We start from the raw sequence: 21190 nt of genomic DNA on the forward strand, positions 1-21190 counted from the left end.
TTTTTTGGCACAACAGCAGTTAAATCGAAGGCGTCAGAGCAGACCCTAGATACCAATTTCAGCATTTGTTGATGCCACAAAGTGGCCAAATAGTTATTTTCTGTATCAGCGGTTAAACAAAGATTTACTAAACTGAGCATTTTTCTTTTTTAAACAAAGCACTGTGAGCTCAGATGCTGAAGCAGGCTAACCACTGCAGAACATCTCCATTTGTCAGTAAGCTTTCTGCAGTCACCAAAATATCCCTGCCTATTGTTTGTGGAGATACTGTGAAGGCAGACAGCCAGTGTTGTGTGAGCCAGAGAAAGAACCAGCTATTAAATTGAATTCCGGTGTTACCTTAACAATAAAGTTATTTTAACCTATTTTTCCCAAATTTTACTCAATTTTAAAGAAGGGACATGGATTCCTTAAAGCTTTTAGATGCTTTCATGCTGAACTTTTTGCAGTAGCAAACAACTCACATGGCTAAAGGAAGATTGTGAATTCTAAGAGGCACTTTTTGAAGACAGATCCCTCTGTTGTTTTCCTTGTTCCCATTGTGCAGGGATATAGGGATGTGATAAATGGTGAGATGTGATTGCATAACTCTGAAAGTTGGCCTCTATTCCTTCAAATGGAATTACTAAAAAAAATAATCTGAACAGAGTATTTAGACTTTAAAATGCCATATTTTGTTCCAGAACAAATTATTTGTAGACTATAACCAAAAAGAATATTTTGGAGGCAGATGGCTATTTTCACTGGCACAACAGCAACCAGCATTGAAACAATGAGCAGATTTGGGGATGCTCAGAGAAAGCGGGAAGCAAAAAGCTAAACTCAAAGGTAGATTATTTGACAAAGTCTCTTCTACCTCATTAGAGATGCAGAGAATTTTGCTTCATCTGGGTTGTTCAGTACAGAACTGAAATACAGTTTTTAGGAGTCTTTTTTTTTTTTTTTTTTTTTTTTTTTTTTACATTTACATACAAAACTGTCTTTTTAATTTTTGATTGCTTTTTTTTTTTTTTTTTTTGAAGTGTGTGTCTGGGAAGAATGAGTATGTAGTGCCTATTTGAAAACTTCCCTCTCTTTTTGGAAGGTTCGCCCTGTATCCTTGACATTCAGTGAGGGAAATAGGACTTGAAGATTTTCTGGAGAACACAATTGAAAAAGCCTGTGGTGACTACATATGACAGCTTTGCAGGCATTTTGGGAAGTTATGTTTGGTTATTTGTCATGCTAAAGTCTCCTAGTCTTTTTACCTTGCCTTCTGGAAAGATATGCCTTCTCTCCAGCTGAACAGATCGACTGCCAATCAAAGGTTTTTTTTTTCTATTTTTTTAGTCAAACCATGATAGGATTTTGAGAAGTTCACTCAATTCAGTGACTTCCTATTAGCGAGAGATCTAATCTAGGATCTCTGGGCCTTGGGGAATGCAAGTTTTGTTTCACTTGCTAAAGTAAGAAAGGAAAGAAAGTGAAATCAAATAAGAAAATTATAATATACAATCTCCTTTTATGGTAGTCCACATGGAAAATGAGGGTCTGCCCTCATCCATATTTATACCAAAAGTGGTTCCCATGTTCAACAGACCACCATAACTACTAATCTCTTTGCATTTTTTTTTCCAAACCTCATTCTCACCCAAGGTGAGAGTATATTCCATTTACTAGATGTGCATTGTGAGTTTTTTTTCCTTTTTTTTCTTTATTTCTCTCTCTTTTTTTTTTTTTTTTTTTTTTTTTTTTGAGGACTGTGGGATTTAGTAAGTCAGCAAGACTTCTTGTACGTTTGGGGATCAGTGTGAAGAAAATGCTATTTCCACTTGGTGCTATTTCAGTGGATTAGGCGGTGCATCAAAACATACATATTAGCTTCGGTGATAATACCTTGAGGTCTCGTAGATTTGCTGGGACTATGATGGATTCCTTGATGCTACCTGGGACTCTTGCACGTATTTCTCATCATAGCACTCTTGCCATAAACATCTGATAGTCTTTATGTGATGGGAATTCTGCTGTTGTATTCTAATTGGTTCATCCCCTCAACAACTGGGCATTATCTAGGTTGCACTAATGGAAAGGGAATGAAAAGTCCATTTACAAAAATAAAGTTTGAGTGCAGTGCCATACCAGTAGTGGCTCTGAAGTGTGTTATATCTCTGTAAAGTCCTCGTCAGAGTCCAGCTTTCCTGGGCTTAGCAAAGGAAACCAAAGTAAATGGTCTAGTGGCCCACTTACAACTCTAGCCCTACAGGAAACTAAGCAGGCAAGTCTCTTGGTTATTGTGTCTCAGAAGATTTGAAATGTTCCTTTGAAATACCACACATCCTCTAGTGGGAATGTTCAGGTGGGTTATTCAAAAAAGCAGAGCAAACAGTTTATAATTGTAGTCTATACACATAATATTTCAATTCATCTATTTTGCTTCACATCTGCCTTTTTGTCAGTGTTAATTGATGCAATGTGCTGTGTTTTTATTTAGAAAGGCATCTTTTTTTATATGTAGTGTTATAACTAATGTCTGCAAATATCATGTGTTCAATACTGTTTCGTGACTATATTGACATTTTCCAATGTACAAAGTTTAAAAAATTAGTCTTGAAATTCAAATTTTCATATCTAAGCCAGATCTTTAAGTAGAGGCTAAACTTTTGCATGTGTCCAGGTAAATAACTACAGTGAAAATAGCTTATAATATGTATATGAGAAGCATCACTCATGAAGTTGTTCACTGTGGTAAGAGCAGCTCTAAATTCAAGCTTCAATTCAACATTTGTTGATTTCTCTCTATATACACTGGATATGTAGAGATATATCCTTTTCTTATTCTATTATTTCCCATGCATCGTTCATTTTGTTGCAGTTGAAAACTACAACTTAACTACAACAAAATAGCACCAGTGGTAGGTTCTTTCACGCTAAGTTTCCAAAATACTTGCAGTTTCACTGGTGATAGAGGGTAATTAATTTGTTCATGCAGTTTCTTTCCAGGCTCCCATCTGCCACCAGATGACTTTCTGCCTGACTGAGATGCACCTATGGTCTTTGAAGACTACCTTACATATCAGAGGTGAGCTGTTACCTGTTAATAAAAGAAAACAGCAAAACCTGTTGATGAATATTAAATTGATATAAAATTCTGCATAACGAAATTAAGTGTTTTTTGTACTTATGAGAAAGAAAATTGGAAGCATGATGATGTTTGAACTTGGTCAGCCTCTTTGCTTATCTCATCATAGAACTGGAGTATCCTTTCAACTCAGAAATGTTGAGATTGTATTTAATTGGATGCATTTTCCCTTTTAGGAAGCTATGCTTCACTTGGCTGTAAGCTTCACTGTAATGACCAGTTTGGGTGACTGGAGATCAATAGTCTTCTTGATTTGTAAAGGCATTATGATTTGTACTTATTATGCAATTTTTAAAAATGTTGCATGTTCTGGGTATTTTGCATGATTACTTGAAATTTTATATGTGCAAAGACATATTTATCTTATTAATTGATCATTCCAGGAGACAAATGACTAATTACCAGCAATTCCTTCATCTTGCCTTGCTATTACTGAAGTAAAATATGAAAAAAAATAACAAAAAACACTGATCAAACACAAAAACTCAAACCACTGGTTTATAAACGGATCATAAAAAAAATATTGTTTATGACGTTTCATGTCAATTGCAGTATATTGTACTTTTGTTGAAAACAATGCTAGTTTATTATTATTATTCAAATATTGACTCAGTATGCCATAGCAACCTGTGTGTGAGAACTGTTCCATTCAGTAACAACAATATTAAGAACAACAATAATATTAAAAAAAAAAAGCTGTATTTCATCAAAAAATGTGATGGATTAAGTAAACACATAGCTGTGGTTTGTTGTAATTAAAGGTGTACTGTGCCTATTTTCTACCTTTCACCTTCTTTCTTCCTCTCTGTCCATTTATGCATGGTCCACAAACCTCATTATACAATCCTGAGGCAGAAGGGAGGACTGCTGTCTTATTTTAAAAGCTACCTGCCATTGCATTGCCTTCCTACATTTCTCCAAATGAACTTCTCCCTGTAATATCTTTGTAATATATGAGTTTAGAATGAGACATGTGCAGTGTCAAACTAAGTATTTTGAAACAGTGCAACCTTAAGTCAGACTTAGATCTGCTTGGTGGAGCTTGCCATGGTCCACCTAAGTATTTGCCAGTCAGCCACACAGGAACTGGCTCACAGTCCCACTGTAGCCCAAGCATCCAAATTTCTTTGCCATGGGACCAGGATGACAGAGCTCTGTGTGTGTGGTACACACTTGGGATTCATATAGATTCATATAGATTAAGATTATTGGATCCTTTGGAAGGGCAGCTTGGCAGAGCTCATGAATGTTAAAAAAATAACTGTTGTCTTCAGCATAGCTCAGAAAACATTTTAAATTATTTTCAGGTACAGCCTTTGCTGTGTCCTATACCTTTTTTATTTGTGAAAGTATACAAAATATGATCATTAGGAAGGTGGTCAAAACATGTTGGTGGCTGAAAAAGAATCAAAGCCTACATGAAGGAAATGGCAGCAGCAAATAAATAGGAGGACCTGTCACATACTCCTTCAGCCCTTCCTAGCTGGCTCTTGAAAATCCTACTGGTATTCAGACTACGTACCATATTTTTTTACTCTGGCTTGCATTTTAACACCTGCGACTCTGCTCCAGCTAGCAAAAATCATAATGCTGAACTTTGCTTGCTAAGTCGTGTTTTTGTTTCCAGTGTCACATCCATAATTAACTAAATTTCTATTCAATTGTATAGATGAGGATATTGGAATTCACCAGTACTATGACAAGAAAGAACCAGGTAAAATATGAATACATGTATAAGTAAAACTAAACAAAACTTCCAAGTATTCAGTCTACTTTGACATAGACTGTTTGCTCTGAAAATAGGCAGCCTGAATTTCTTGCTAATGTATGCCTCTATTTCTGTAGAGTAAGGAAGCACAGAAAGAGATTCTCTTCCCCAAGCTACATCAGAGTATTTAAAATCTCTTTATTCAACAGGGAAAAAAAAAGAAAGATTTGGGAAAAATAGTTACATAAAAAAGTTACTGCGTGTGACTTAATATCTCCTCAGTACAAATAAAATTATAAAACGAGCTTTGTGAGTTAAAACCTCATTGAGATTTTCTATTTTTATTTTATATTCCAGTTCTGTGTTCTTTTTGCCTGCTGCACAGTCCTAAAACCACTCCAAGAGGCTGTGCTGCTCAGGCGGGTGCCGGCTGTTGCAGGGTTTGCTGGCATCCCAGCAGAGGGCACCGTGGACGCGCGAGTGTGTGTGCCCAGCCTCCTGCAGCCCCAAGTGCTATCTGAAACAGCCATTTCAGAGTGAATGATCAATTTTCTTTATCTGATTAATCCTGTTAATCCTAGAAGTTTCATGATGGGCCAAAAGGTCTGCTCAGCTAGAGTTGCTTCCCGTTTGCGGCCAGGTTGGAGCGGAGGCTTGTGTGGGCATCCCGTGGGCTTGGCTTGGTTTGTTCGTGCAACGTCCCCAGGGCTCTGCTGACAGACTGACTCAGCTTCTCTTCTGGGTTCAGTTGCAGCTCACTTCCCTATCTGATGAGATTGGAGGCTCAGGAATACTGGCCCACCTGTTGAGCCGCATAAGCCTTTCTTTCACTGCAAATTTAAGATATCTGACTTACGAGGTGAAAACATCAGGGCTGTCTTAATTTTTTTGTAAATTTCAGTGTTTTATCGAAATGTATGACTCTTCTCTCTAATATTAATATTTGCTGACAGCAGTTGTAAGGATTAACATTCACCTTTTCATCTGTTCTTTCCTCTAGCATTGCAGATGAAGCATGGTTACTTAGAAGACAAGCAAAAGCTAGCAGAATGTAAGGACATTTTCTCAGTTTCTTGTTATAGTAAGATGGAATTATTATTATTTTGAATTGGTGATGCTCCTGGAAAAACATTAAAATAATCTCAGACTGCTCCCAGAGTAACTTTCTGCACATGCCCTTTACAAAAAGACAGACTATCGCAGAACTACAAAGCACAAAACAATTGTGAAGTTGTACCTCCTCCTTCCTGGTATATTTGCAACGTGTTTTTTTCTGTGTCACTAAACATAGTACTGCATATTGCTTCTCAAATCCATTGCCAAGAGGAGTCACAAAAATGAGCATAATCCAGAGTTTTCCTTAGGACATTTACCCAGCAGATGAGCAATAAACATTTCCCTGCATTGAAATACTAACTGCCTCAAAACTGAAAGTTATAACTAAAATACTTTCATCCAAAATCAAACTGCAGGTTAATAATAATGAGCTGCCTTCTTATAACATTTTTAGCTTTCAAACGTTGTACCCTGTTCCTGCGTTATCTGGTTAAAAGCGATTTCAGTTTATACTATCACATAGTAGTCCTGTGACAGTTAAAAACTTTTATATTAGTACAACTTTTCTTAGCTCAAGTTTTACAGCTCCTGCACATTTATTATTGCTCAGTGTGTGTTCACGTTCAAACATTATTACATGATCGCTCTGAAAAATCAAACTGATTTTTAGAAGACTTCATAAAGTAATACTTATGCTGTAAGAACTGCCTTAACATTTCATGTTACCATAATGAAAATTTGTGTGGGGTTGTGTGTGTTTGAAGGCAAAACACGTTCCAGAAGGGCACGTTATTTGCAGCACCATAAGTTGTGTGTGGAGCAGGATAAAGCTGTGCGAGGGATGGGTGTAAAGGTGCACGCAGCCACGGGGTAAATCTACACCCACTGCAGAGGGTTGTGTGTCGGTCAGGATCAATACAGCTTTGCAGAGGTAGGGAGATGAGACAGGGTTTTAAGTAGGGAGGAGCACGATGGATTTACATCCCTTGTGCTCCGTGTAGATTTATGGTAGAGGCGCTGCCTGTATGAAAAGAGAAGCAGGCCCAGACAAACAGTTACAGAGAAGCCCCGACTGCTATCTCTTATGTGTGTGGCATGCAGCAGAAACATAAGCTGCTGCACCTTGTGGCTGTAAATATTGGGGTGGCCTAGGCAGAAAACACCGTATAGCACGTTTCTTAAAGAGGAGTACCGCATAACTTTATTCACAGCTGCTGATTGGTATATATAGTTTGGTATCTGTACAGGCAATTTCCCATTTTCCACATGTGGATAAATATTCCAGTATTTATGAAGGTATCCATTGAAAATGTGATCTTACATGCCTAATTAATATTATCATAACAGTTCCACCAACACTGGCTTTGGTCCAATAAAATACAAAGAGAAGTTGTATGTTGGTGTGCTCCTTTGTTGATATATGAAATCCTTCATTTTTTTTTCACTCTATAGCACTTCTATTGTAAGCTCCTTTTTGCAGGGGGGTTTAAACACAACTGTTAAGTCATTCAGTCTGGAAGTTGGCATACAAACTGACAGCTCAGAGCTCAAAACTTTTCATCAGGTTTCCTTTAAATAGACTAGATTTTAAAAGACCATGTGTTCTAGTTTCTCTTAGTTTTTTATTGTATACTTACGAACAGAAAGCTGCTCACTTTTAAATGATGAAATTTCACAAGCTATTAGAGAGCCTCATTCTCAGCAATGAAACAAGCCAATTACTAAGCAACTCCAGAAGAAGCTTTGCCTCCTGGTTTCAGAGAGCAAATCCTATAAATCAAGTGTATTCTATAAGTTATGGTATTCACAATTGCCTGTTAATACCTCTATATATGCATATATTCATGCATATATATTTTGCAGACACGTTAGTGCCTGCTTTTTGAAACTGGGCAATGAAATGTTAGTTCAAAAGATTAGTATCTGTTTAGGATTTGATAACTTGAATCTGAGTTAACATACTGAATATGAGATGCTTTCTCATAGCAAATGCTTAGCAGCTGGGTAGGATATTCCATCCTCAGAGCTTTGTGCACAATTGTCATGGTGAAGTCATGGTCAGTGTGGATGCTTCATGCGAGTGGTTCCTACGACAGAGTTTTTCAAAAGGATATCATTTGACAATAGAAAACATAGCCATTTCCTTCCAGTTACAGGTATGTTTTATGTTTAAGGTAACTCCTAAAAATCTTAGGTTTGTGTTTCCAATGCAAGAGAAGCTCAAGTTGAAGAACTTTTTTTGTTATATTTAATGTATGTTTGCACACACACACATATTCACACACATACGTACTCACTTCTACATACTTTTTTTTTTTTTTTGACATTTTTTCCCCACTTTTATTTGCCAGCTCGAGATTATCCTTGGATACTTAAAAACAAACGACCAGAAAAACTGCGAGATACACTCAAGGAGGTAGAGGTACGTTTTGGAAAGTTTCAAGAACAGCAACAAATAATCCAGTTTTCAAACCTCTTTCAACAACTTTAATTCTCATAAAGATTCAACTCTCCCTGTGTTGATAAATGTGCTTTTGTCTGGTGGGTTGTTCCAAAACAGCTGCATCTTTGTGTGGCATGCTTCATCTATAAACTTGAAAATCAGAAGTATGTTAACTGATAGTGACAATGTGTGCTGCCAACTTTACTCTCTGTTCTGTTTTCTGTTGTCCTTCAGGACTTAATGCAAAACAGTCAATGTGTGCTGAGCAAATGGAGGAACAAACGTATCTGTCAGGTAAAATGTTTTGACAAGCTCTTGCAATGTTCAGTCAGTGGAGCTGAACAACCATTCAGTGATTGATGCGAGTGTGTTAAAATGTTAACTAATACTGAAGATCATTGTTTGTTTGTTTGTTTGTTTTTTAATGTACGGGGCTCTTATTACTTAGATTGTATTTATTTAAATTACTTATCTGTAGTAGATACTATCAGACAAAAGTCTGTTTTTTATCCACAAGAAAAATTATATAAAAGGGGCCTGATTCTCTGAGATAATTATTTTTGAGGGAAACATCTTGAAAGCATCCTGAAGGGAGGCTAAGGGAGTGGTTGCAGTATACAGACAGGTCTGGAATTTATGTTATATTACATTTTTATATCTTAATTATTGACATCTCTGTCACAAATCTTTTTACTTTATGCTTATGTAGTATGTGGGGGAGATTAAGCTAGCTAAATCATAAATCGAGTCACGGAACAAAAGACATTGTGACATTCAGCACACATACAGCTATGTTCTCTATTCGTGTAAGTTCCATGTATTGTATACAAAAAACAGCTTTTCATATCATCATTAACACAGAACAGTAAGGTAGGTGGGAGATCTGAGCATGAAGCATGTGCTCCAGCGCCTTAATGAAGAGCTTGTCCTGAAAAATGTGTAATGTATTTTATAAGTTTCTACAGTCTTCATCATTCATGAGGAATGTGTATTGTATTTAAAGCTGGCTTGGCATAGGAAATACTTGTCAGTGTTATTAATACTGTTTCTAAAAAGAAATTATGTTCTAACTTCTATGCTTTTTCAGTTTCATAACTTTTTTTCTTCTAATCGAGGTAGTTCCAAAGGGGTGTCAGCTGGATGAATATTAAGTATTTGAAAAATATGCAGCTGAAATTCCAGAAATGTGTTCAGGAATAGAAAGTTTTTTCTAACCACCTGATACACCAAACACTATAAAGTCTTTTTGTATCAATAATAAAGATATTATTGTCTAAGCCTATCAGATTGTATTTGCCTATCAGATCTTATCACTAACAAGTGTATATCATTCATGTACAGATTACATAGTATTAATCCGTGAATGTTAATCTTCTATAACTGATTTAAATATTAATTGTACGCTAATTTAGAGGACTCATTTTTTCTGTTGTTATTGTTCTGATTAGGAAAGGAATTTGGTTAAGAAATACTGAGCCAGTTAGCCATGAGTGTGTTTGCTTGCTTCCCAGTTTGTTCTCTTCATTTGCTTTCCCAGTCTCTTCTCCCTCTATCATTTTTCTTCCCCTCCCATCTGTATCTGCATACACGTGCATTCCTTACCAATTCATGCTTTGGAACAGTGGACTTCTTGCCAAAATATGATTGTCCTGCTTTTATAACACTTTTATTTGACAATCAATTGTGTTTTAAACACTTCTTGGTTTCACTTAGTGCCCTCTCAGTAGTTTCAGGCTTATGTAAACAGAAATGGGATAATACAAATTAATTCATTTCTTGTACAAGATGGGAAAGAAAAGAGATGGCTGTTTTTATCTTAGCATAGTTGGTTATGTCTGACTATGTATTGGATTGAATCATATAAAGGGATAACTTGATAAATTAAATATTTTTTTTAGTGTTTTTTTCTTAGGTGGCTTATATAGAAGGAAGCCAGAGTTAAAGTTATAGATAAAAATCACAGTCATCTCTCCTTAAGTTCTGCTTTTGGTTTCTGAATCATGAAACAAATTATTTTTATATAATAATGGCTGATACGTGAAATTACCAGTGGGTTTATAATGTTCTGCCAAAATAATTGTTATTCCACTTTGTCTTCCTCAAAATATAAGCTGTCCAACAAATGAAAATAAAACAGAAAAATGAATAGTTTCACAGAATCAAGAGTCTAGATTAGAAAACCTGCCTTGTATCAATTTTTATGTTAAACAATTTAATTTTCTGCTGCTTGTGTCTCTGAGTATTTTGCAGGAGTATCTGGACTCCCTTTTTGATACAAACGTTCTGAACTTCTGAAAAAGAGGTTGTCTACTTTTTAATTTAAAATAGGAAGCTAATTATCTGTTTCAGCAGGTGTTTAGCCCATAATGGTGTGATTTATGCCACAGCACAACTGCATTCACATGCTACTTTGGATAGATACCTGAGCAGCAGTCAGTGGGAAAATGAGAGGCCATGTGTGCATTAACTTTCAAGCACAATGGAAAGCATGGGGTGAATTACCCTGACTGTCACAATTTTCTCCGATTTGGGCTAAATCTGAGTATATGGTTGTATTATAGTGTCTTCAGTTTTTAGCTCTTCATTTTGTAATAGCAGTGTAATGCCAAATAAATTCAGTTATTGAAATGTATGTATTTAACTCAACAACCATGTTACTTTTTAATAAATGTTCTATGTATCTGAATCTGCCATACAGATTTAGCTGAACCAGGAGGAGTTCCCTTTCTTTTGTAAAAACAATGTGCTACGTGAAAACTCAATGTCAGTTGTATCGTTAGCAAGACAGAATGAATAGGAAAAAAATATATCTGACAGGAGATACAATGATAACAAAACTATTATCTAAAAGAGCAACAGATTTCCCTCAGATTGTGTGAGAAACAAGCATAGCACTGCCGTTAGTGTGCTTTCTGGAACCTAAAAATCACTATTCCTAATCCCTCAGTGCCTCTTCCAAATCTCTCAGCTTCTAAATAGCCCGCAGGCAAAAATTAGGGGCTATAAATTTAAATGTGCATCTGCTAAAAATACGTGTGCTGTCATGTTAACTGTTTGTGTGCAAATGACCAATTAGCCTTCATGCATATACCTCACTGACAGATCTACTTAGTTTGCATGCAGGTTATCTTGGCCATTGTATGTACGTGTTTCTCAGAATTGGTTCTTGTAGGTGAGATGAGTTTGGCAAGATCCACTGTAATGCTTTCTACCTTTCTTAATGTGTCGTTTTATGCATCAAAATTTCTCCTATTACCTTTTTTTTTTTTTTTTTTTTTTTTTACACAGTGCATTAGAAGTTTCATATTTACTTCCTTATGCATTGCCGAAAAAAAAAAAAAAATCTATTGCCCTTTATTTTTGTGGTCCTAAATTCTAGTACTACTTAGAGCTTCTGAAACAGAGGATATGACAATTCATATAAACATAACCTAGACTGTACAGAGATTTTTGTCAAGGAATTTGCTCTCCTGTTTAAAAGAGCTTAGTTGAGCCCTAAAGGACTGAGCTCTTTTCTTTAGCCATGTTCCTAGTTCCAGAAGGATCTGAATGCACACTATTTCTATATGGTACTTCTGAACCCCAACTTTGATGACTTGTGATGAGCTGCTGAAATAATCCTGTAATCTTCTGTTAGCTGGCGTCAAAAGAAAATACACAGACCATGAAAGAAGTATGAAGGAGAAAAGACAAGAAGTCTTTACAATAAGAGGCCACTGAATTGTTTATAATTAAATTGGTTTTCTCTGTCTGGAAGCAATAATCTAAGGAATTACCTTTATCAATATTTTAGTTTACTATGAAGAAGCTCTGGCTTCTTCCCTTCCTCTGGTCTCCTTCTCTAATTCTTTGGAATGCTTTTAAGTTTTGCCACAAAATCATGAAATCAATCCTATGAAACGATGCCATTGGTTCAGGTTTGGTTTTACACTATAGGTTAGTAACATTAATGGGATGTATCTGAAACATTTGATTTCCAACTTATTTTTTTAATTATTATTTTTACATTTGCATTACGGTGTGGAATTGAACACGTGCCAACACTGAATTAATTTGTTTTATAAATGCCAAGCACTGGTTTTGAATCATATCTGTTACCTGCCAGTGTAAAAGATTTATATATTCTTTGCTTAATTACTTTGATTTAACTTGATTTGTGTTGCAATTTACATATGTATGTGAACAGTTTTTATGTTACCATCATTGACATGCTTAGAACTGGATCCTGAATTGAGATACACAGCAATATGTGCTGACATGGCTTGTTATATCAGCTACCGTGCCCATAAGCAAACTGATTTAGCAAGATATGTGGTGACATAGAGGAGCACATCTGATATCAAAATCAGGACATTTGAGCTAGAATACGTGAGAAGCCAGTATCCATCACCGGTTACTAAGAGGAACGCTGCCCTCATATTAAATTCTTTTGGTTGCTTTTGATCACAACCATTAATGGGTTGTGTGGTTTGAGGGATTTGGAGCTAGAAGTACAAATGCATTGATTATTGTGAAACAGTAACGTGTAACAACAGTAACTTCATTTGTAATAAGGCATGCAACAGAGTAATTACGGTAGGGTGGCTAAGAAAGCAATCTGGAATGAAGAGGTGGGGAAAAACCCTGGGAACCTGCTTGAACAAGAAATGCTTTGCAATTCTCTTCTCCTTTTGCATATTCCTTTGTCAGTTGGGATCTGTAAGGGAAAACAGTTTGCAGCAGTATTTTTTACAGGCATATTTTCCTTCTCTTCCAATTTTAATCAGATAGAGGCAAATCCTGGCTTTGCTCTGGAGGTATCTTTTTGGTAGAAGGGCTGATAAGCAGCTAAGCTGCATGAATGAGGAGTCAAAGGCTAATGCTTCCGAGGATAAAGGAATCCACTTAAGTACATGCTTAAGTTCTACTGTTGTCCGTAAATTTGAAGCATGTACATTTTGGCACACAAAGTACATGATGCCCTCTACCAAAACCTTCATATTCAGCTCACAGAAACTCAGTGACCCTTCCTTCCCCGTGTGTGGTTTTACTCATACCAAACATTTTACTCGTACGACTCATAGCATAAAGACTATTCTTCCAATAGGTATGAAGTCAGGGTCTCATTTTTTGTTTAGGAACACCTTGAGACTCTTCAAGCTGTAGAGGTGTCTTTTCTGATTTCCATTTTTCACATCATGGTACTTCAGTCTGAAAAATGTTGATGTATTTCATTACTGTGGGTTTCATTTCCTAATTTGATATCTCACAGATGGAATGACTTTGTGCCTTGTGTAAATAACGCCTCTGACATTTGCTTTTATTCCTTTGTAATGATGGGCAATTCTCCTGAGCAGCACTTTTTGGAGTTGGATCACTGTGTATCTGTGTTCAAGCCAAGTTTGCAGTCTTTAACATTTCCTCTATATTCATTCATGCTTATCATTGGACTGCTCCCATCCACTAAAATATGAGCTTAACTGTGCAAGCATATGTACAACAGCACCTAAATCTTATTATCATCTAGCAGTCTTTGCATAGACTACACAGTGTGTAAGCATTTGGAATAGTGGAGTTTCAGTATGAACAGATAAATATTTTGTTTTACAAAATATTGTTGATTAAAGATAATGTGTTTGTGCTTTGTTTAAATATCAGCTTGTATGTCATGGTAAACTTTAAGAGGTATTTTTAAAATATATACTTATTATCTGCATAATATCATTTTAATCTCAGGCCTTTTGTACTAAATATTTGTTTTTCCTTTTAATTCCATTTCCCAGTGCTGTTTATCTTGTAACAAAAACTTTGGTGTTCCTTGGTAACGTCCCATTTATTTATTGTAAAATCTAGTTGCAATTGTTACGGTTTCATCTGAGAAAAGTTGGAGGGTTGTGCTGCACCTAACCATTTTCTTAAGATATACATAAATTCTGAATTTAGCACCTTCTCTCATGCCACCATCTACACTTGGAATAGACGCAGTCCAGAATTCCAGCTGATTGTCTTGCAATATTGAAAATACATAACATTGGTTCAATGACTGGCTTCATACTTGTAAAACGAAGGACATTCATTAATCCAGTAATTTTCTGTTTATGTAACAGGTGTGATTTATGTCATTAGAAGGAAATGAACAGATAGGCAGAAAGCAAACTTACACTCTGAAACACGTTAAGATTTAAAGAAACCTAACCTTGTATTTATTTGTTGCTATCAAGCCAAGGGTTTGCAAGAATGTCTTTACGCAGCATATAGGATGGACATATTAAACGTCAGCAGAATTCTAAGCGTATGGCCTCATTCCATAACGCAGTCATTCACTAATATATTGGCTATCTACAAATCACAACACTTCTTTTTTCCAGGCTTTACCTGGAGAGGGGCAGTGTATATTCCTACTCTGTCAGGTAATCCAAGAGGCTACAGACAGACTTCAGATTCGCTTAGGTTATTTTCCCAGGTTAACTCCAGTATACTTTTCTCACTCTCTGCAAGGAAAAGAAGCATGAGACCAGCCCTACCATTATAGTGATGCTTCCTGCAAGAAGGGCATAGCTCCCAAAGAAAGGTGGTGTGGAAGAGGCAAGGTGGAAGCTTTATTTTAGTGACTGCACCAGCTCTCTTGTTGGTGCCTAACACTGAAAGATTTAGAGTGGTGTTTTCCTTCTCTGGCTGGCTGATATTCATTGAGAAATTTAGAACTCCTTTTCCTAGAGTATTTATGTAATTTTCCTTGATGAATATGTAGCTCAGTAGCTCGTCAACTTCTGTGTTTCAACCCTCACTTTTTCAACTAGGCTCTTTGGACAATTATAGCTAACCGTAGTCAAACCTTGCTGGACTTACATTATCAAGTTGGAAATAAATTGTGATTTTATCTAATCTAACTTCAACATGAGGATAAATTGAAGTTTTGAAAGATTGTAATAAGAGCTGCATGAGTGTAGCTGTGTCTAACATTTTTACTAGGACAAAACCTTAAAGGACATCTGTCAAGACAGGGAATACTGAAACACTGAATTTATATATTTTTCAAACTAATGCGTAATTAGATTTTATTGGGATGCGAAAAGATCAGTTGTTCCTAACTAATTGATTTCATGTCACAGGTGGGTTTGGTTTCTATTTCAGATATCAGTAGAATTCATTTGCAAACTACTGTGAGTTGACAGGAATATAGACTGGAAAAATATTGGTTAAAAATAGTAGTAAGGTCAAGAAGGTAATTTAAATAGACATATTTGTCCTGTTCTTTGGTACAGAGAGGGCAGAACTGTAATAATACAGCAAAATATACATAACTAACAATTTTCTTAGGTAAATTATTGGGAGCAGAGCATTGAACAAGAAGCATCTCAATTAGATCATTACATTTTGGTTCCCAGCACTTGCATTACTTTAGCACTGTCATACAATGGTTTTCTCCTCTTGACTTTGAAAAGGAAGCATGTAAAACAAAGAGAAAGTGAATAATGTATCCATGAAGATAACGGAGAATCAGAGAAATTATATTATGGCTGTGATGTGTATGAAAAAGAAATATGAGGTGTGGGGTCTTACCTAATGAATCTTACTTCCAGCTCAGGATTGCTCGCAAAATTACATTTTCTTGTGCTTGTCCTATTCATTTTAAAAGTCTACCAAAACTGGGTTCCTGCCACTTTCTTTGGAGATTTATTTTACATTCTAGTAGATCTCCCTGCAGGGGAGCTTTCCCGGTGTTTATATACTGGTGTGCCGTACTAAAAAGTGTATTGCAACCATGTTTGTTTCCCAGCTGTAGCATAAAGTAGACAGGGATTTTTATGCCGAATTCTACTGCAAGAGTAACTGTTTATCTGGTAGCAAGGTTTTTAATAGGACAGAGATTTTGTTTAAAATCTGTTTTTAGGTGAGAAATGGAGGCCTGGATTTCTGGCCTCTGGCGAGTCCCTGCTGTGTTTCTTCTGTGGTCCTCCCACAGAACATTTCTTGGGCAAAAAAGACTGTTCAAGTATAAGGCTAGCATAACCTCTGGTCAAGTGATAATGATTTTTATTATTGTTGTTTTTATTATTTACCAAGTAGAGGGAACCTAACCTAGCTGCCAGAAACCTGAGTCCTTCAGGATTCCTACCGTGTAGAAGGAATTTGTTCTGGTCTGAAACATCTTTAACTTCCATGCTGAGGTCATCTGGTCAAGCAGCTTGCAGGATCAGAGGTGGAACTGGAAGACGAATTAAAATACGCAAGTGTTTTCAGTTCTGCTGATGAAGATCAAAGTCACACTAGTGAATTTTTCATTGTTTTTACATCCAGGTTTTTGTAGAATCCAACCTTGGAAATGATTTAAATAATTACATGGTCAGGGTTTTTGTTTGTTTGTTTATCTTTTTAATATAATAGCTTTTTTTTTTAGTGAAGGTTTTCATATACTCCTGCTAGTGGAGTAACTTGGCAAAGTGAGGTCAACTCAAAATGGAGTGGGGAACTGGAACTGTTGGTTTTTTGGTTTGTTTTCTGAATTGTTTTGTTGTAGTAGTTGCATTCAGAAAGTTACTAAGTTTAATGACTTAATTATGCAAAAAGCAATGGTTTTCATGATTCTTCCCACCAAGTGGTATCTCTCTTATGCAAAATATGGCATCAGGAATAGCTGATAAGTATTGTAACTTAGTCTTTGAGATTGTATGTATCATTTAATTGAGATTAATTTGGTAAAAATATTTGGCTAACTCTGAAATAAGCATCTGACTATTCTGTCCAATAGTTTATATTTCTTCTTTCTAAGAGGGACATCTATGATGGTATGTCAAGGAGTATCTGAATTTGTTAGGAGCTCAGAGTTATCGTTGTGGTAAGGCACCATTATTTAAGTTAAACAATATACGAATGATCAGAACTAACCGGGCTAGCAGAAAGGTGCTCTCTTTAATCTCTGAAAATAATAAAAAATTATGTGAAGCACAATTTTATATTCTTTTTTATCCAGGCTATCCAATTATTTATTTTTAAAGAAAAATCAAGTGATGACAGGCACGGTATAAACACACCAGAAAAAAATGATGTTCTGAAGGTCTGTAGATGACTTACAAATTCAGGTCTTAAAAGTGTCTCACATTCAATAGCCCAAACCTTCAGTGTACCAAACATTACTAGATGATACTGAGTCAGAAATCTTGACTCAGCATCCACATACAGAAGCATTTAAATAACAGAAGGCTGCCTTGGCTGAGTTTTTTAATGATGAAAAAAGAAGTAATAGCAACAAATGTAACATAAATTATTTTTTGACAGTTAAGGGTGATCAGCATCATTCCTTTAGTCATTAAGGACAGAATTTTATTTATTTATTTATTTTAAAACAAATTCAGTACATTTTAATCAACATTTGGGGACTTAGCATGCATCATCTTCACTTGTTCATCATTTGTAATTCTCGTAGCCGCATAATTCTGTGTCATATTACACCTCTCTTTTTCATTGAAAAAGCTTTCTAAGTCCTTATAAGACATCTTCACATCTAAGATAAAAGTCTTTTTCATAATTTTGAAAATTAAATTAGTAAGTAACAGACAGCCGCTAATATGTACCTTGGAACGTTTCGTATTATTAATGATTCCTGATGTCTTGTTTTCTCGCTTTTTGGATTTAGCTCCTCTTTCATTCAGGAATGTTGGTGTCCCTAAGCCTTTCTGGGCCACAGCTGGAGAAAGTGGTGATTGACAGGACCCTGGTGGGGAAGCTCATCTCCGACACCATCAGTGATGGTAATTACACCCACGTGCAAATCAATTGCCTTACATTAACAATGGAGTAGAGAAACAGTATGTCAACAGGTAGACTAATTATTGCCACTGGGGACTTGCAAACACAACAAGTAATTGCATGTAATGCCATAGTTACAACCCTTAGGACTAAGAACACTTTAAGAATAATATTTAACATCAAAGTTTTCAGGCTTGTCAAATATTGAATGGGTTTCTAAAATTCAGTTTCTTATGTGTTTCAGTCACTGGGAACATGCCATTTGAACTTGTGTTTATTTCATAATTGGGAAAATGGGACAGAAACAAACATTAGCCAACTGATTAGTTACATGGGATAGTTATTATTAAAATATTTTCTTATTAGACCACTAGGTATGTGGAGGTGCTCTGATTTAGTTTCTAGATTTCCAGCATCTCACAAGCATGATTAACTAATGACTAACTACAACGATCTTTTTTTTTAATGTAGGGGAAAACTTAAGGAAATGTACCTGTCTTCAGTAGTTTTATAGAATGGCAATAACTTCCTCGGTGTGTCCCTACTTAGCTCCACTGAGCCTAACCAGCTGTCAGCATCTTAGCATCTGCATGATCAAGAATAAGGAAATTCAACATGAACCAAACTACATGGGCACTGTCTTCCAAATTCTTAAAAAGTAGACCCAAATTACATCCTTTAAATATGATTATATGCTAGGTTTAGCTTTGATCTTTAATGATTTATATTTGTGCATACCCGTGCATCTATTGAATATTGGCCTGATTATTTCAGAAAGCTGCAATCTGTGTCCCTCTCATCTTTTCTTATCAACTTAAGTTTAGTCCTGCAAAATAAAATTAATAAAACTATGTCAGTAGAATCTTCAGTATCAAAAAATTTAACTAACTTCATTTGTTTTATCAACTAATTAGAGAGTGAACACATTTAGCATCTTGACTCCTTTTTTTCCCTCTTCACCTAAGTTACTACTAAGACTACAAAATCCAACTCAGATTTTTTCCCTTTGTTTCCAGAGAGAGGTTTTTGTAACTAGAGGTGACAAAAAGTAGGAAAGCATGGAAGCTAAGGTTATACCCAAACTGAAATTGTTTGTAGAATTTATTTATCATATACTGTCTTTTATTTTTTTCATAAAAAATAAATTATACATACATTGCATTATATTGCCTTAGTATGTTACATAAATACAACTTAAAAAATATTTTTATCTAATAAAATTTAAAACTAAAGCAATAGAAGAGCAACAAATATGTTTTCCTACAGTTATATATTCACAGTGCTATAAATGAGGTTATGTAATCATTTATCCTTGTATTCACTTATTCAATAATTTCTTTTCCCTCTATTTGTTAATGTGCATGTCTGAAGGTGGAACAGTGCATCTTCTGTTCAGTAAAAGCAAAGCCACCAAATACTTGCCACTGTAATACATATTTTTATGGACAGCGAAAGAAGATAGTTTTGCTACCCACACAGTAGTGGTAAAAATAAATAAATAAATATATTGAAGTAAGCATACTGAGAACCAAGACATAGTACTGTCCTAGAATAAATTAACTGTAATCCAACAAAATTGCATGTCCTTCCAAATCTAGGTTGGAATCTGGGTTGTGATGTTAATGTTGGCCAAAAAGAACTTGATATTTAATACAAGAAGGCTGTATAACAATAATAGTTTGTTGTTTTTTTTTTTTTTAAAAAAAACAAATATGTAAGTGTGGTTAAAGGTTACAATCTGCCACAATTACGTCTGTAACACTGTAATTCTAATTATAACTCAGAGTAGCATGCCCTCTTAACATTTGGAATAATAAAGGTCAGATTGCATGCACAAAATACAAAATGAAGATTGCATTTGTAATCCACATGCCTCTCATAAAACACTGTTAATTTTTATTACTATATAGGTAAAAAAAAAAAAAAAAGTTTAATTGGAAATGATGAAAAAATTGCCTTCTTAAAAGACAACGGTGTTTCTCATTTTGAAAATTAATTTGTGGCACTGAGGCCTTGTGGCAGGAGTATGTAGGATATAATTTTCACTGCCCATCTCTTTAGGGTAATCTGACCCTGCAGCATATGGGTTCTCTTCAGGGCGCCTCTCTGAATAGTGGTATAACTGCCCATAGTTACATTCAGGTAGATTTAGTTGGCATCACAGTTTCTAGGTTTGTTCTTCAGATGGGCATATATTCCATTTATGTTTAGAGTCTGTCTTAGCTTCTAACTTACCACGTCAGATACTTTATCACCATTTATTATTATTTTTTTTTTCTCCAAAAGCTAGTGTTAATGTTACATTTCAAAGGCAATTATTTGGCTTTAAATTTTACCCTTTAGCATTTGCATACCAGATACTTCAGAGCTGTGCCAGTACATGACTATTGGAAAATGCAACTAGTTGTAAAACAGACTAAATCAAAGCAAAGCTGAGTAGCCAGTTTTCACTGCTTATATGCAAGACTCAACTGTCGACAGAAACTACTTAAGGATATTAAAAATACATTTAAGAATCTAGGACATTAGTCACAAATGCAATTTTTGTTGTTTTTAAGGGGTTGTTCTGCAGGATTATTATTATTTTATTTTATTTTTTTTAATCCAGTTCCAATTTTCTTGTCATGTTTCTGTTAGCAGAGGTTTCTGAGTTTACTTTCTGAAAACAGCTTGCTAGCTTTACTTTAAACCTGATTCTCATTAACAATTCTTCAGTGATCTGGTACTGGTTACCCTGATGCCTCATTTTGTTCTCAGACATCTCTTTAAATGTAGGCACTGTTTCAATAACTGGATAAGATAACACTTGGGAAAAATCCTAGATAGCACTGTCTAATTAATTTTCATTGTCAAATTAGTTAATCAGTTTTATATTGAACTATTTTGGTCTGTTAATCAGTTTTATATTGAACCATTCAACTGCACTTTCCCAGACTTCAAGGGAGTCTGTTCCATCTTGGTTTTCTGTATTGCTTAAGTACCCACAAGTTAAGCTTTCAACAAGTTCATAACCCCTCTAAAGCATAATTCTGTATGTAGCAGCCACCCAGAGTCTTACAATGTCAGAATTCCAGATACACCCCATGTACTAATTTTCATTTATCATGCTCAATACCAGCAATGCTGTATGAGGTGC

At 35.5% G+C, this 21190-nt stretch overlaps 1 protein-coding gene across 1 annotated transcript in view; it reads left to right on the top strand.

Annotated features, from left to right (window-relative positions):
• WDPCP (WD repeat containing planar cell polarity effector) overlaps nucleotides 1-21190 on the top strand; it is a 147380-nt gene that overhangs the window by 41291 nt on the left and 84899 nt on the right. Inside the window, exons 2-7 of the mRNA XM_082755619.1 lie at nucleotides 2969-3058; nucleotides 4788-4832; nucleotides 5827-5877; nucleotides 8234-8304; nucleotides 8560-8619; nucleotides 17942-18056. Of these exons, the coding sequence (XP_082611745.1) occupies nucleotides 2998-3058; nucleotides 4788-4832; nucleotides 5827-5877; nucleotides 8234-8304; nucleotides 8560-8619; nucleotides 17942-18056 (403 nt within the window). The 5' untranslated portion in view covers nucleotides 2969-2997. The remainder of the gene's footprint in view (nucleotides 1-2968; nucleotides 3059-4787; nucleotides 4833-5826; nucleotides 5878-8233; nucleotides 8305-8559; nucleotides 8620-17941; nucleotides 18057-21190) is intronic.

The sequence above is a fragment of the Aythya marila genome (genome assembly GCF_965140915.1).
Source record: "Aythya marila genome assembly, chromosome: 3".
NCBI lineage: Eukaryota > Metazoa > Chordata > Aves > Anseriformes > Anatidae > Aythya > Aythya marila.